We start from the raw sequence: 17,498 nt of genomic DNA on the forward strand, positions 1-17,498 counted from the left end.
GTGACATATTACACTGTACATTTGGGATGAGGCCGCCGTGTATTCGAAGGTGGACAGGATAAGAGAAGAGGAGGAGGAGGAAAAGCGGTAGTGGCGTGACGTGGGAGGGGGCCAAGCACCGTAATACTATTTCAAGTTTCCGTGCCGTCTGTGGACGGTCGTCCTGCCACGTGTGGCATTACTGCTTAATGTCACGTACCGATTCCCTTACCGACGTGTGACTAAGAACGAGCCACCTCCGAGAGCCGTCCTAAAAATCCTTAGAGATGGCCCTGGAATACGAATCACTAAACGCTGTTATTCCCTGTGAGTTGGCTCTCCGGCTACGACGGCTCGCCTCGTCTTGTGGTGGCCGGGACGATTTTTCTCGGGAGGAGGTTGAGGAAAATTTTATGCGATCAAAGGAGGCCGATACGTAAGGGTTTCGGAAGGTTGGAACGAGGACATGCACATCCGCATCCGACAAATCCAGTTTTATCACGTTTATCGCTCTTCTATTCCGGCAAATTTATAGAAGAAAAGAAAGGGGATGGATTTTAATGAGACAAAAATATACGCGATGATTCAGGAATAAAATTACTTTTAAGTAATTATTCGTTAGCTATTGATCCGCTTTTCATACAACAATTACAGTTATTTGAAATCATTGCGTCTTTCGAACGATCAATTATCGAAGTAACTTCAAAACTATCAAGGAATTGCAAAAATGGAAGGATACGATAAAAGACGCAGAAGAAATATATGCATCGAGAATGTCTATAATTCGCAATAATCAAAATTGTTACAATATTCTTATTTAAAAATTTACAACAATTTAAAAAAAGAAAAGAAAGAGAATACAGATAAAACGAGACACTATCTCACGCTTGATTTAAATCGAGTCTAATCTAATTTGTAAGTCAAAAGCCCCCCACGTCTAAGACACGTGCAATCTCGCTCAAGGAGTAACCTAGTCCTAATTCGGATCCAATCTAATCTAACCCGCGCTTAGTCTGCGCATAGTTTAAGCGTAACTCTATCCCCCTCCCGTATTAAACGAGCGTGGCTAAATCCATACCCAATATAAAAGAAATTCATCGAATTCTACATTAATTTCTGACCACGAGTATACACACACACATATACATATACACGCCTCTCAAGATCGATACGACGATCGATCGTGGCTTCGTCGTTACGTTACCAAGGGATTCAATTCATTAAAAATCACGCGCGTGTAATTGCATCGATACAGAGGCGAGAGAGCGGACGTGCATCGTGGACGAATCGGAGAGTGAGAAGAATCGCATAACGACGAGAGCAATTTCTCGGTCTAATCGGCGTCGATCGATCGGCCCAACTCCACCGTGGTAATATACCGTTCCCTCTCGACCGCTAACGAACGAACGGATCACCGAACGAGTTTCTTCGTTCGCCCTTGGAGTACACGCGCACACTCTCTTGGTCATCTTGGTCTGGTTGCAGGATGCGAAAAGGGAGAGGGGAAGAGAGAGAAGGTGGCCTCGCGAGAGGTCGTGGGGCACGGCGAAGATTCGTACGAAGTGGGTGTCGAGATATCTACTGGGTGGCTGTGTGGCCGGACGAGGGGAGGGGAGTATATGATTACAGGAGAGCGCGGTGTATTCAGTTCGGGTAGTCGTCGTTTCAGACACGAGGCACGTAGCATATTATCATCGTTACGCGGTGAGGACTGAGGCCGTTCAGTTGATACAACTTTGGTACACGGCCATCCGTGGCCTTACAACCCCGTGTCTTCCATCAGTTATAACCACGATGCTTGGATACCCCATGGTTCGAGCCTCATGAATAAGGCAAACTCCGCCGTTATGTCTCCATTTCGAAACGCCCTCTCACGAAACTTTTCGATGCTGCTCCCCCCCCGTTCCTTTAACAATGGCCTATCAAAATGCATTGCTGTTTGGCGAAAGGAAACCCGACCTTTACCCGACCATCGGGACGAGGGCTGACAAGGAAATTTGTGAACGGCCACAAGTTCGAGTTTGAGGTCCTCGATCGTCGGGGTGGAGATCGAGTTCTTCTACTTATATATATATATGTATATTGTGTATATATACGAGTGTTGCGGAGTGGTTATTATGGTTGGTGGAACGGTTAGGTGAAACGAAATCTCCTTGTTTACACGGCAAAACTTCTTCTTAATCCGTTTATGCTCCGTGGCGCACTTTGCCAGGATGGAGGAGACGACGACGACGACGGAAAACTGGCTGGAATTGTTGCGTTGAGAATGCTGAAAACTTTGTATATTTCGAAATTGCTCGACTCGATTTTATTTTCTCGTCAAAACGAGATTCGATTGATAGCGACATCGAGAGTGAAAGTTCCTTGATTAATAAATAATAATCGTTTTTCAATACATTGACCATTTTATCGTGTCTCGATGGATTAACGAAAGGAAGAAAGGGGAAAGGAAGGAAAAGGGGAGGAAGAGAGGAAAAAAGAAGAGAGAATTATTTTTGCGCGATTTCCTCGGGCCAATAGGAGGCAAATGGCAAGCACGGACGGTGGAGACAATTTCGATGCAAAGCAGTGGGTGGTTTCTTGTTAAGCGGTTCGTAAGGAAAAGCGGCCATTCGGGTTGTTTTGTCTGTATTTAACCAAATGACCTCGTTATGCATATGAACCGGGAAAATAGTTCCCTCTCTCTCTCTCTCCCTCTCTCGTAACACCCTCTTCAATTACAACAACAACCAGAGAACCGAGAGAACCGATTTCCTTCTATCTTTTTTCCACGAATTTTCGCGATTCACGACCAATCGTGCGGATTGTGGTAAATGGCCGGTTGATAGATTGGACGTTGTCCAGCATCTGACGTTTCCATCTCTGACACCCGTGCATTACGATCGTCGAGATCCTCGTGGAGAAATGGCCTTTCTAATTAACGCAGAAATCGTCTGTTCTTCATCTTAGCCAGTAGACGCGATTATTAAATTATACCTTATACAGGATTATGCTTGTCCTAATGTGGGAGGATGACGTGGTGTTGCTCCCTCGCGATGAATCACTTCAATTCTGCACCAACCTCGTTTCGCCTCTTTCATGCAAATGTGCATGTCTTTTCTTTTTTTTCTTTTTTAAGGTTACATAAATATAAGCGCGATATTCAGAGAGGGGAGACAAATTGAACAATTTTGTTAGGAAAATTACAGCCGATTGGATAATTTACGAAACGTTGTTATCGATAAGATGTTTAAGATTTTTGCAACGGTGGGTAGGGAAACGAAACGATTATCGGTCTTCGAAAGTGTTTCGAAACCTCGTGAAAAATAGTACGATATTCTCGGACAGAGAATATCATCTATTTCTGAATATCCATCTATTTTAACTCTAAACGAACCGTTGAAAATGTTATTCGAATTTCAGTTCGTTATTCACTCGATCCCATAATTTCTCGAAGCTAAAATTTTTAACATGCTGCATACGTAGACAATTGTAGCCAACGTCGTAGTAGTCGACGAGAGGAAAGGAATGCGTTGATTTAAATCGTTCCCTCTGTGGTATTAAAATAACCGGACAAACCGCGACTCGCAGACAGAGAATTTGATCGTAAATCCGGTTACGTGCAACCCGGTTCTGATCCGTCTGTAGTAAGTAATTAACCGAGCTGCAAAATTCATCCTTAAAAGAAGATGATACGGAAGGTGGGCTCTCATGGGGCGCGGTGTATAATTCGAATTACTTTGCCGGTGTGTATAAAGTGGCCATATTCGGCCGCTTTTTCCTAGGCCGAAGGTGAGTTCCGTGGAACCGGTTTTCGCATTAATCATTATCGTGTGTACCTCTAATAACGAATGGAACCGGCCAATGTCAGCAGGAGCTTTGCCACGAGTAAGTGGCAAATAAATTGGGCCTGACTGCATTAATTTCGTTGCCAATTTATATACTGTTCGACGTAACGTAATGAGTTACGTCCCGATTTTCGTTGCATCTTGCAACGAGACGAGAGTCGTTTAATTTCCGTGAAAAGGATCGTTTTAATTTAATTTTTGCCTACGTTTCTCTTCTTTTCTCTTCTCCTTTAATTTTCAAAGTCGGGCAAAGAAGAGTAGATACGCTGCCTGGAACGGTATGTTGAATCCTTAGCCTCGCGAATTTTGGGGAAATAAAAGTAATTTGTACTTCTTTTCAATATTAATTTCTTCTTTATTTCGATCAATCGCAAGAAACGTTATTTCAATATTGTTCTTTCTTTCGCGAGGCTTTCGAAATTACTTGCTACAAAATCTTTTGTTATTATCACTTCTACCTATTAAAACTAGGAAATCGGAAAATTTCCAACAAATTTATCAACAAAGTAGCGATGTATTTCGATACACTCCTAGTTTTAACGAAATTGAATCTCGTCGTAATATATCTTCATCGCAATGATCGTGGCGATCTTCAAAAAAAAGAAAAACGACAGAGAGAGAGAGAAAGAGAATGGGAGAACGCACGCGTGTCGCATGGATCACGACACGTTATCACGAATCCTTTATTTGTATTTCCAAGGAACGTCACGCTAATCTGTCCCAATTTAAACAAGTTTCATGGACGCTGTTGCAGTTAATAAATAACACGAAGCGGCGGTGGCGGGCAGGGCACGCATACTTCTTCTAAAGTGAGGTTAATTTCGCGGTCAGTTAGCAGCTATATGGGTTCGTTGCCTCTCATTGTCAGCCGGCCAACTTTATTGACAGCAAAAAAGAATCGGGGCTAAGCCGTTGTCCGTTCATCAGCTTTAATAGCGTATTCCTATTGCCCGTACGAATTCATACCCTCGCGATGCGGCCAGCATTGTTGCGCCAACCTCCTCCATCGCGCTATATTTAGCCCGTGTGCAATGATAATTAAAAGCGCGGCGATTATGCGCCAATCTGGGCGTGGAGGAGCCGGGATTAAAACATACATGTGCATATGTATGGGGGGGATGAGAGTGGAGTAATTGGAACGAATGTTTCTCGCGTTCGCGTTTCATCCAACGTTTAATTTCTTCGATTTCTTTCGTTGGAATTTCTCCCGATATGTTAACTTAAGTGATACGATGTGCGTTTTAATATTTTTGGATCCTGGAAATTAAGGCTTTGTCGAGTGGATTTTTTTTTTTTAATGATTTCAAAATTGTTACGTCGTAAAATTTTTGGGAAGGATGAGTTTCGTGTCTTATAAAATGAAGAATCTTTCTTAATTTTTTGGTTGAAATTTAAAAATTGGTGTATTTTAGTGTCGGTTGTGTTAAATATTTGAACAGATAGCTCGTTTTTATACGTTAAATTATTATTATTAACTCGTTTCAGATACTCTTGGACGTTTTTCTTGCAATGTATTTAATCTTATAATAGGCAAAAATGAAATTATATTGAACTTGATCGAATATCGTTGAATTGATTAACGAAATATTAGCCGCTCGAGTTATGCGTCAAAACTGCATAATCTGTAACCAACTGTAAATACTGGATTAAATTAAATCAAAAGAATTTTAGAATATTTATCAAAAACCCCGTCTATACATTCACAAATATAAAGAAAACAAGAGAAAGAGGGAATTTTATAATTCCCTCCTCATTAGAAGTTCATTTTTATTCTAAAACGGTTCAATTCCAACCGCCTCCCCCACGGATGCTTTACAGAAATGCTTTACACGTCATTAATCTTTCACACAACCGAATGACTCCGTACCGTTTACGGTAGCCCCGTGGTCAGAGAGGGTCGTTTAATTAACTTTCTCACGAATTTACGAGATTGCTGGCGCATACCATCCACTGGCCGATCCGCAAGATCGATATATGTACACCGGCGTACATTTAAGCCACGGTATTAAGGATAAGATTCGAGGCGGTTAGCGTATATTGTTCTTGGAGCCGAGAAGAGGGAGAGAGAGGGGGGGAGGGAATGAGTTAGTCCCTTCTTAGTATCGGTATCCGGCGTATCCTAAATTATTGCACGAGACTTGACTGGAGCACGAGAGGTTCTCGCAACTATGCCCGTAGCTTGTAGTAACAGCGGTCCAGAAGTGCCGATAATTGACCTACTATCCTCCACTTCCGATCCGATGCGATCAACTTAGAATGCTTCGATCTTAAGAGGATGCGGCCGGGCCCCGGCCGAATAGTTCGGGCCCCGCCTCGTTGCGTGGATTATTGAAATACCGAAGGAGACGTCGAAAAGCGAATTTTCATCCGAGATCGGAGATTGATGAAACGGCTTTGAAGTCTTGCTCTTCACCCCCTCCCCCCAACTTTGAGATCGAATGCATTCGGCGTATTCGGTGAATTTTGAAGAGACGAACGTCAAGTTTCACGCCAATTTTCCTCGTGCGTCGAAATCTAGCACAGTTGCGAGAAAAAGAAGCGGATTTTGGAAAAATCTATGGAAAATTTAAATTTCACGGGAATCTTTGCAATCGAATTTTGAGTGGAAGTTTGCGATACACCATCTAGACGAATGTATTCGGTGTATTTGTGAATTTTGAAGAGAGGAAGGCTAATTTTCCTCGCGTGTCGATTGATTGAAATCTAGCACAGTTGCGAAAAAAAGAAGCGGATTTTGGAAAAATCTATGAAAAATTTAAATTTCACGGGAATCTTTGCAATCGAATTTTGAGTGGAAGTTTGCGATACACCATCTGTATGTACGAATGTATTCGTGCATTTTGAAGAGATTTTTCTCGCGCGTGGATTAATTGAAATCTAAAAGCGTAGTAGCGAAAAAAGAAGCGGATTTTGGAAAAATCTATCGAAAAATTAAATTTCGCGGGAATCTTTGGAATCTTTGGAATATAAAAAACATCTAGACTCGAATAGTTTGGTGTCGAGATCGTCGAAATATTGATCGACATCGAGATCAAAACGTATTCAATCCAGGCTGGAATAATTTCGTCGCGTGGATGATTGAAACACCATATCGAAAAAAAAGAAAAAATAGAAAAAGAGGATCGTGGATAAGCGGATCTTCGAAGCCTGTTGGAAAGTTGGAGGGAAATTTCACGGGACCTTGGATGCGAGCGCATCGAAAATTCATGAGTTTTCGATCGGACGGCGATAATAATGGGCAGTGTCGATAACTGCCCTACTAACTTCCTTGCGAATATTCCGTATCGGCTTTTGCAACTGAAATCTGTTATCCGGGTGTACGAAATGCGGGCTTCCCTGATATTGGCCGTTGTCCCTTTTGACTTCGGTTTCCATCCCGGAAAATAATAACCCGACCTCGGGGAACGTTTACGAAATGAACAAAGTTTCGATTAAAATCACTCACCGACCGACGAATACGTAATTATTATTTTAAATTTAAAAATTCGTTTTCATCCCCCTCCAGAAAAACGATCTCCCGATCCACCGTCAATCCGTCACGATTACTCCACGAATACCAACACGGCCTATCGGAACTTCTCACTTCTCGAATTATACCGCGTATAAAGTTCCAATTGTACGGCCGAAAATTGGAATATACATCGACCCCCGTATATACAGGTGGAAGTTGGTGTCCGTATCGGCTGGTGTAGTCTAAGTTATTGCGCGAGACTTAATTGGATGCAAAAGGAGTTACAAAGTTCTGGAAGGGATCGAAGGGGTCCTCGAACAAAACACGATCTCACGAAAATCCCTCCCGTCTCTCATTCCCCTCCCCCTCTGTTTACAGTCTCGCTTTCGTTCGACCTGTTTCTCCCTTTCTCTCTCCCCTTTTACGTTCACCCTAATCCTCCGTGGCAACGTGGTATCGTGTACAAATAACGCGGGTTGCATGCGCGCGTGAGAGAGTGAGAGAGACGATAGAGAAGAGAGAAGGCCCGTTGTGTTTGCCCGTTCGTTGGGCGAAGAGGATCGACTTCGATCGTCGGGAAGAAGAGGGAAGAAGACGGAGAGCATTGGTAAACAATTCGCCCGACGAAGAAGGAAGGGTGGTAATAATCGACGAGGAGGGAGGAGGGTTAAACGAGAAAAGAAAGAGAGAGGAGAATAGTCGGACTTATTCGACGAAGAAGAAGAAGAAGAAGAAGTTGAGAATGAGTGTAAGCTTGGAAAGGAGAGAGAGAGAGCTCGATAACTCGGGAGAAAGAGAACGCTCGAGTTGCTCGACGAAGAGAGGAGAGGGTTCGAAGAGGGGTTGACCCGAAAGAGAAGAGAGAGAATCGAGGGGATACGTGTAGCAAAAAAAAAAAAGAAAAGAAAGAAGGAAAGAAAAAAGGAAGGATATATCGTCTTGGAAACGTACACGAGGTGGAAGGATAGAATGGAAGAAATTGTGTAAAAGAAAAAAAGAAAGGATACGCACGCTCGGCAAAAGGGAGTGGAGGTTATATAGGTTTAGAGTGGAGAGAGAGAGAAAGAGGGATGAGAGAAAGGGACAAAAGGGAAGGTCGAGCGCGTGTAACCGGTGAACTCGGCTCTGTCCACTTATTAGCCGCTTAATGGACCGCGATGTACGGGCCAGGAACGTACGCTGCCTCCCTGCGGGGACCATCAAAAGAGGCGGGAGCGTCCCGTTTATTTGGCAAACACGGCAAACCGCAAACCCTATTTCTTCGCCCGGTTTAAAGGGATTAAAAAACGGGCGGGGGAGGGAGGGAGGAACGGCAACGAAGGTTAGGAGGAAAGAAAGAAGAAGGAAGGGTGGAGGAGGGGGAGAGGATGGCGAAGAGGTGAGAAAGAGGGAGATGGAGGGAGGCTCAATTACCGGTCAGGACGGAAATCGATAGGGCTTTTGAGCTGTGACGGGAAGTAATTAAAAGCGCGCGAAATTTGTGGCCACGTTTCTTTTCACTCTTCCTCCCCTCGCCCCCTCCATCTTCTCATTGTTGATATTTATCGATACCGATTGAAATCTTTTTTTTTCTTTTTCCTTTCTTTCTTTTTAATACGCGTCCACTAGACACCCTCTTCTGGATGATACACGGATTATCCGTGACTCGCTCCGAGATCGGCGCGTTCGATATAATTATTTCCGGTCTGTCGTCGTGGTCGTCGAAGAAGCAAAACCAACCCTTGGGCCTCCCTCTTCATTAAAACTCGTGGACTCGTTTGTTACGTCGTCGCGCTTCCCCCCTCCCCCCTCGTCTTCGTCTCGATCGCTGCGAAACTTGATTCCAAATTTATCTGGACTTTTATCACTTCTTTTTTTAACGCGTGGAAACGCATCCTATAGAGATATCCTCTTCATCCCCTTATTCGTTCGAATCAAACGGAATGCTGTTCTAAAAAGAAGAAGAAGAAGAAAAAAGACTTGTATAATTTCGTGATTTACGGAGGGAAGAATTCAAAGCGTTGTTTCTCTCGTGAGAAAATTTTCCAAGGGGGGAATCTCGATATACCTCGCATACCTCGTCGAGGAGTACGTGGTGGATGTGTTTTTTATCTACTGGCGGACGGCGAAATCGAACGAATGTTGCTCGCAACGAAGGAATCTCACCCACGCAGAGGAGGAGGAGGTAGAGGCAGTGACTTGGTGGCAGCTGTCGATCGAGCAACGTTCAACCTCCGACCCTCGACGCGCTCCTCCTTCGTCGTCGATGAAGTATCCAGGCTCGGCCGATAACGATCTCCACGAAGCGAGATCGAGGGAGCGAATCGTCTCTCCTCCCGTGTAATTCGGGTCGCTTGGAGCCTCCTCGTCGTCGTCGTTGTCGTTCGTGCTGCTATATACGAGGTATCTCGAGAGGCGAGATGCTGAGGCCGAGCATTAGGGGGAGAGAGATAGTTGAAGGGGTAGACCGTGGTTACTAAAAGTTATAGGAAGGGAAAAGGAGACGAAGGTGGTATGTAGCCTCCGCTACTACCGAGCTAGCGTAGTGTGCGTAGATTCTTCTTGTTTCGTTTGAATTCCGATTACCCGAATAAATTATCCTTCGACCAGGGAGGGAAGAAGAGTCGTAGAGAGAGAAAGAGAGGGGGGAGTCAGCGAGGTTGCATCGGGGAATGAATCAACAATGGACCTTTGTTAAATTTGTTTAGTCTATAAATCTTGTTCGAGTGTGTAACGTCACTCGTATCATTTTCTTCCTCTTTTCTTGAATCCCGATTCTCGATCACGACGGAGACATTCTCTCGGAGATATATAATGGTCGTGAGACGTAAGGCTATCCAACGAGTTCGTTTCTCGGAAAGTGGGAAAATATCGTTCGGATGTTGATGGAATATTTCATCCGTGGTTACGAATATCTTCGTGTCGTATTTACGGAAAAATTTCTCAAAAATCGTCAGAATCCGTTTCAGTAACGTTCGACGTGGCGATCGACGAACGAGCAAGCAGCAGGTACAGAAGAGGAGGAAGAGGCGGTAGAGGGGGAGGAGAGAGAGAGAGAGAGTGAAAGAGAGAAAAAAGGAAGCGCTTTATACCCTGGCATTCGGTTAGGTTAAATTTACTGACACGTTTCCAGGCCGCATTGCCAGCCCTGCAGCCATTTTCTCGACCCCTTCCCTCCTCCTCCATGTCTTTCTCGCACTCTTCCACATCCTCCTCCTCCTCCTCTTAGCTTTATGATTACCAGCTCCACCAACTCCGTCCGTCCAACCCTTCAGCCCGTGGAATCTCGGCTGGCATCTAGTTAACCGAGAAAACGACGCCGAACGTATAGTGCACGAATCTCTGCGGACTTCCCGCTGCGAGAGAGGCCGCAACGGACACCATCCCTTGGACATCCTCCTCGCTCTCTCCTCTCCTCTCCTCTCCGCTCGCGAGATACCTCGCGCCTCCTTTCTTTTAACGCGCGCCGGATCGATTATGGCTTCTCGCCTTCTCATCTCCTCGCCTTTGTACGCGCGTGCAGTGTCTCTTTTTCTTTTTTCTTCTCTCCTCTTGTCGAAAGATTCGCTCTCGAATCGATTTGATTTGATCAACTTTTTCGGTAATAGAATAATTCTTTTGTCTTTTCTTGTTTATTTTTCACTCTTCGTTTCACCGTTTGGATCGATCATTCTTCGTATATTCCGTGAAGTGACCGTGAATATCGAACCCATCTTTGTATTTGCATCCGTTGCGTCGGAGACAAACATGTGTACAAACATGTGATAGGTGGATAGAAATCGCGGATGATCGATCTATTTGTACAATCTCGTGGATAAATATAAACCGACTATTTTTATCGTACCACTCGTAAAAATATACGGGATACGATCTCCCCGTTGTAATAAACGTTTGGCAGTCTGACGTGTAATAAAAATGCGCGATCGTTTTTTTAATTTTACGTGTTCACGAACCAGAATCACGATCCCTTCTTCGCGGAAATCGGTGTATAAAAGCTTGGACATCCTTGCTGCGGATCCTTGGACGAGATAACTCGCGCCTCTTTCCAACGGATTGATTATGGGAATTGTTGTCCGTTAACTCTGCTCACGTGTCGTGCTCATTTCGAAGATTCTCGACAGGACCGATCTTCTTCTTCTTCTTCTTCTTCTTCTTTTTCTTCTTCTTTGCCTCTTTATCGATGCTCTCCACGAGTTTGTTCTTTTCGTGATCGGGGAATGTATCTTGGATTTTGAAATCGATATTGGGAGATTGGATCGTGGCTTACTTATCCTCGCAGAGTGGTAATAATTCTTGAAATTGCTTCGAATTATTTCAGATGGATGTCGCGTTAATTAATACGGAAAGTAAAATTTTATTTCGTTCGGAATTCTCCGAGGTTGGTATCGGTGATCTCCGCCAATTCCTGAAATTGCTTCGGTAATGCCGGTATTTGGGTTAGGTATTTGCGCGATTAGAACCGTCTTAAGGTAACAAGGAATCGTTGGGAGTGACAGTAGTAAGATAAAATTTTAATCCCGATTTTTAAGACAATTTCTCTAAAGTTAATAAAACGACCAAAGGTTGACACGTTTTTTTGGAAGGCAGTTGCATTGAGAAATTGGAAAGTTGGCCGAGATGCAAGCGGCGGTGTTGTAATCGCTTCTTTGCATTTGACCCCTTGTGCGACCTGCCCTCTCCGTTCACTTCTAGAGAGAGAGAAAGAGAGAGAGGGAAGGCACGAAATTGTTCAGGGCCGCTTTTCAACATCCGACTGATCGATTATGGCCTCCCTTTATTCGTCGCAATAAAGCCGCGACCCGTTTGCCTCGAACAAAGTGCACCGTTTCGTCATCATCAACACCGTTGTTGTTTTAAACTGTTTCCGCGCGAAACGGGCCGCCATTTTCTACAAAACGTCCCGCGTTTCCGAGAAAACCGACATCAATTTCGCTTCCTCCACGATTCGTTTCGTTCTACCCATTCAGCGATCTCGGTTTTGTTCCTATTTGATTCCGCTCGTGACATTGTTCCACTGTGCTACCGTGTCGGATACGTGTCAGATTGTTTTCCAAAAATTCTTTTCATTTCCTCCCCACCTCTGATGTAGATCTTTCAACAATTTTTATCACTCCATTTTTCGATATAATAGAATCGATCTTCTGCGATCTTCGTTGTCCTAATTTTTCCAAAACGATTTTGCAAAGGATATTCGGGTTATTGAATCAATCTTTGCTCAAATTTTACCAATACGATTATTAATACATTTTAAAAAACACTTTAGAATCGTTAGGAGCGAATGAAAAAATTTTTCAATATTACGAACCATTTCCAATGATGTATCTGATTAACGAGTAACCTTGATCTTCTTCCCCAAATTTCCCAAACTTTGGAACCGGAATTTTCGAAAACTGACCGAAATACATTTGACGGGAGGGGGAGGAGGGAGTCAAAGAGGAATGGGCACACGGTGGAAAATTACATCTGAGCCCCGTGCAGTCGGTCGCTCGAGTTAGAGTTTAATTAACGCGCGAACAAAAACATTCTGTGCAACCTGTGTATATTCTTGTACACCTCTCGTCCCTTCCTTATACGTATGTGTGTGCGTGTGTGTGTGTAAGCGCATTGCGCACAAAGTCTCAGAGACCACGGGCCATGGACTCTGGTTAGGTGTGCATTCGAGCGGACTGGCAAAGATTCTCGTCGTACGATATTTCTCTCGTGACGTAGGGGCATAAATATCGCAGGGAAGGGGATGTTTCGTGACCCTAAAGGGTTCTCGGGGAAGTGTCGTTTTTATTAAAAAAAAAAGAAAAGAAGAAGAAGGAGGAGGAGGAGGAGGAGGAGAAGGATGAAAAGAAAGGAAGGAGAGGGAGAGGAGGAGGGAAAAAATAGAGATTTATCAAAAGTATGGAATGGAAGGCGCGTGGCACGAAGGCGGTGAAAACGTCTCGACAGTTTATCGTACCAGCCACTCTCTCCGCTCGATGCTTTTTACTCTGCATAGCTGGTGTTTTATGGTCTTAGAAGTGGACGGTTAAGCCGTGGGATTTACGAGGCCAGTGTGTGATATTCGTCCAGATGTTTCTTTCGTCCATTCATCCGCTCGTGATACGAAACGATGGGTGTGTAACCGATATAATAAGTCGATTCTTTGTAAGTCGAATTTCGAAGGGAAGAAATCTTGGAATTTGGAGGATGGTGGAAATTTTTGAGTAAAATTGAAACCGTTCGAATTTAATTATTTATTACGTTAGTATATTAGCTTTGTGATTAAATATCCGAAGCTAACTGAACAGCACGAGATACAATTTCTTTTGACCATCGTATTCTATAAATATCCTCGTCTTATAATCGTCGTCGAATTTCCTCGAATTTTCGAAAAATTTTTTTCTCAATTTCCCCTCTTTCGTGAATATAGATGAAGATCCTTTGTTACGTTACGAGCGACGATATTTCGTTCGATCTCACTTAGCCGAGTGTATCCCCTTCATCAGCTATTAATATCGGCGAGTCAATAAATGTTCGGTGCGTATCCGGGCCATTTGGCATCGTTCACGTTGCATATTTAATTTTGCTCGCAATTACAATCCTCTGCCTCTCTATCGGTGGCGGTGGTATCGGCCACCACAATTAGTTTGATTTGAAACGACGTCATCCTGAGGCCGAGATTTTCCATCGGCTGCCGATACGTTCTCGATCCCCCGCCCTATTATGTCTGCCTATCGCTGGAACAATTATAAATGCAATAGGATCGATTGCGGTTATCGGTGCGGCTGTTTTCGCGTTGTCGGATCAGTCTGTTCCCTATCTCGTTATATTATTTCACGCTCAAACGAATATATATGTATACGTTGTGCGATTGTTTCACGATCTCTTGCTTACATTTTTTTTTTATGAATAAAAATTACGCACGTGTTCTGTCTTTAAATTCTTTTGAGAGTACAGTAGGGAGAAGGAGAAGGATATTGAATGAAATTGCGTATTATATCGCATCTAAAGATTAGAAATGATTTTTATCGATTTTGAGTTTTGGAGACAATTTAAATAGTTGAAAAAGAGTAAAAAGTAGTCGAATAAGTGAGTCTATGATTTTCGAATTTTTATACGTGGTATAATTCTGTGAAAGGAAAGAAACAATTATTAAAGAATTATTAACGATAAAACTGTATGTAAGATTTCTTTAATTCTAAAAATAATAGAAAGAAAAGTATAAGAGATGGTGGAGGAGGAAGGTTGAAGAGGTTAAAGAGATTGAAGAGGTAAGGTTAAATCGATTAAATTTTCTTCGTGTGAAAGAAGCTTTAGCTTAAGTCGGTAATCTTTATTCCCGTGCGTGAAAATATGCGTTGTTAAAACTCGAAAAGAAAATTTAGGAGAGCGAGTTTTTAATTTTTATTCCTAAGGTCGCGAGTATGTACATTTGTATAATGGGGAGCATTTCTATAAGTTGTAATACGTGGAAATAAAAGCGGCACGTCCTCTCATTAGAGGAGCAAGTATTAACCACCGGCTATTCACCGTTTCCAACAAAATTATGAGGCTTTGAATTCTACTTAAACGCAATTTCCAACTTGTAACACGATCGTTAACGCCGTAACCGCTCTCCATCATGTCAATTTTCACTAGAGAAATGTTAAAACGCGATATCTTGTCCATATTTAAAACCAATTTACGCGAATTATTATATCTTTATTTTATTTCCAAGAGATCGATCAAGTATTTCCAAATGGTTTTCTGAATCGTGAGAAATCATTTATTCCCTCTCCCCCTGCCAACTCCCCCCTCCCAATTCCCTTTCTCAATTCCTCCTTCCCCCACTCTCCCTCCCATTTTTTCAAGTAGTCGATTTATAAATTCCCAAGGTTCTCTAATTAAAGAAATATTCCTCGAATAAAATTAAAAAAATTAAAAAAGAAAAGAAAAAGATATCAAAGGGATTGGAGATTCTCAACGATTCAATTCCACGTTGAAGGTTCACCCGAAATCGAGGTGAAATTATATTTAGAATCGAGAATTGACCTCGTGATTTATTAAGAAATCGTCTTAAACCGATCAAACGGTGATTAATAATGAATCCAAATTCACCGATGTGCCCCCCTTGTCGTGTCGTATTAACCCCTTGCGTGTTCTGATTACATTCGAAATGTACGCGCATGCACGTAGGCATAACGGGTCCTAATCTGATTAATTATTAGCCAGTGTCCGGGATGACCATGGACTGGGTTACTCGCAGAAATCTATGGACGGGCCTTTGATCTTGATTTACAGGACTTTGCAACGGTGGTATACAGGTGTATCGATCTCGAAGACGGCTTTCATTTATACGTTCCGTGTATCTTGCCCTCGATGATCGGTGTTAACTCGAATAATGTGTCAGGGACACGCTTGATAGACAGTGTCGAATATGTCTTCGCTCGAATCGCGACGCGAACCTGTCGTTCAGTATTGATAGGTAATTTATTCGATTATCTTTGTGTATCTTTTGGATACAGAAAAAAAGAGGAATCGTATATGTCGATAAAAATAAGATAAAATAAAATAAGACGATTCGATATTTTAAAACGTCGAATGCTCGACGTTGTTGTCTGTTCAAGAAATATTGTTTAATTTCGTTCAAAATTCAGGTTCGTGCAACGATAGTTTTAATTTTTCACGTTAAAGTTAAAATTCGCACGATCAAATGATCAATTTTTACAAATTTTCTTTGTCAAAAATCTGAAAAAAAAGAGAAAAAATCATTCACTCTCCGTTCCAATAATTCGATCGTTATCGAAAAAAGGGAAAGAAGATGGATGATTTCTCCAGAACGAATAAAATCTTCCACGTCGAACCGTTCTTCTCTCCTTCCAACTAATTAGAACCCTGTACACCGTGCCACCATCGATCTCACTTTCTCTCTCTTTCTCTCTCCCTCTCCCTCTCTCTCTCTCTCCTCTTCTGGCATTCGCGATTAATTTCCTTCCATCTCCCCGAGTTGGCCGATTTCAATAAAGAAAAGGGATGAAAAAGCGCGGGACAAAGTGGCTCGAACGCGACCAGGAATTCATAATGCCCGGCCGTATACGTCTTCCACGATCTCTCTCCGCTCCCGTGGAGGTCCAGATTTCCGCTCGAGGAAATGCTGGCGCGCGCGCGAATTAGCGAATGTCTGGGTCCCACAGATTCCCGGCGTGATAGCACGATGCATACGTAATGCATTTCACGGCAGACTGCATTCGAGGCCGAGGATCTCGTTTTGCGGAGAGAGATCGTCATGAGCCTCGTTCTATCATATCCCTTCGGAAACCCCAGAGCGCTTTCCAGTGTAGCTCGTTCGTCCAGCTAGACAAGGAGGAAAACATCTTTTTGCCCGGATCAGATCCGCCTCTGCCACTCTCTATCGTCTACCCTTTCTCTGTTCCGTTCCTATAATCCTGTTTAATAGGATTAATAGTTGGAGATCCTTTGTATCGTGCAGTTTCGAAAAATACGCTCGTCGCTTTTGTTGGAGGTGTATACTGTGTTCTTCTTAAGTCCGGTGGATTATGGGCAGGTTTATGGGTATGGGAACTCCTTTTTAGTTTTTGCGTTTTTCATTTTTTAATTTTTATCTCGTTTTTCTCTCTTTTTTTTTTCTTTATATTCTTAAATTCTATTTTGCGAGGATAGATATGCTTGGTCGAAGATGTTAGGAATTTATTTTATATGTATATTAGATATGGATGTTAATATTAATTTTTTTTACATCTTCTCATTCTCATTATTTTCTTCTTCAATTATTTATTCTTTATTTATAAAATTTTATCTTCTAGATTATATGATAGGATTTTTCGTTTAAAAAAACAGAAGAAATAATCTTTTTACGAAAGAATCCGACATTATTTATTGATATATCCACGTTGAAATTTTCAATTGTCTCCAATCTTTTTTTTTTAAAAATGGCGCTCGAGCTAACTTGCAATGCTATTGCGCAACCAGTACCAGTCATCTCGTTCCGTTTCGAGCTCAATTAATCGAGTCGCGTAAACCCTCTTGAACCCTCTTTGACGCAGCTGCGGGGACTATTCCCGGCCTCTCAATTCTTATGGTTTCGCGTATATACACAAAGAGAAAGAGAGAGAAAGAGAGATCTGTTTGCTGGCTAGCAAGTAAATTTGCAACTCGCGCTCCAATTTACTTAAGCTGTCCGGTACACGTGCGAGCGAAAACGAGGATCGGCAGCTGCGTGAAACGTGGATCGAAACGCTTGAACTGCGCATGCGCGTATTAGTGAATAGCATCCATGATGGAAGTGCTTGCAC

General features: G+C 42.8%; 3 protein-coding genes across 15 annotated transcripts in view; 1 reads left to right on the forward strand and 2 right to left on the reverse strand.

The window, feature by feature from the left end:
* The window catches only part of LOC108001176 (peptidyl-prolyl cis-trans isomerase E), a 99,306-nt gene that overhangs the window by 49,061 nt on the left and 32,747 nt on the right, over window positions 1-17,498 (reverse strand). Inside the window, exon 2 of one of the 4 annotated variants that reach the window (XM_062080983.1) lies at window positions 6,461-9,187. The exons of the other annotated variants lie outside the window; for them this stretch is intronic. Coding sequence (XP_061936967.1) covers window positions 9,171-9,187 — 17 coding nt within the window. The 3' untranslated portion in view covers window positions 6,461-9,170. Of the gene's footprint in view, window positions 1-6,460; window positions 9,188-17,498 lie in introns of those variants that run through there. 4 annotated transcript variants of the gene reach the window in all.
* Window positions 1-17,498, forward strand: part of LOC108001178 (TBC1 domain family member 14-like) — a 131,075-nt gene that overhangs the window by 41,438 nt on the left and 72,139 nt on the right. The gene's annotated exons all lie outside the window — the stretch shown is intronic.
* LOC108001218 (hillarin) overlaps window positions 13,446-17,498 on the reverse strand; it is a 198,963-nt gene continuing 194,910 nt past the window's right edge. For all 3 annotated transcript variants that reach the window (XR_009831614.1, XR_009831613.1, XR_009831612.1), the window contains one exon: window positions 13,446-13,943. The gene's annotated coding sequence lies outside the window, so the exon portion shown is untranslated. The remainder of the gene's footprint in view (window positions 13,944-17,498) is intronic.

Source organism: Apis cerana, linkage group LG10 (assembly GCF_029169275.1).
Source record: "Apis cerana isolate GH-2021 linkage group LG10, AcerK_1.0, whole genome shotgun sequence".
In the NCBI taxonomy this organism is placed as follows: domain Eukaryota; kingdom Metazoa; phylum Arthropoda; class Insecta; order Hymenoptera; family Apidae; genus Apis; species Apis cerana.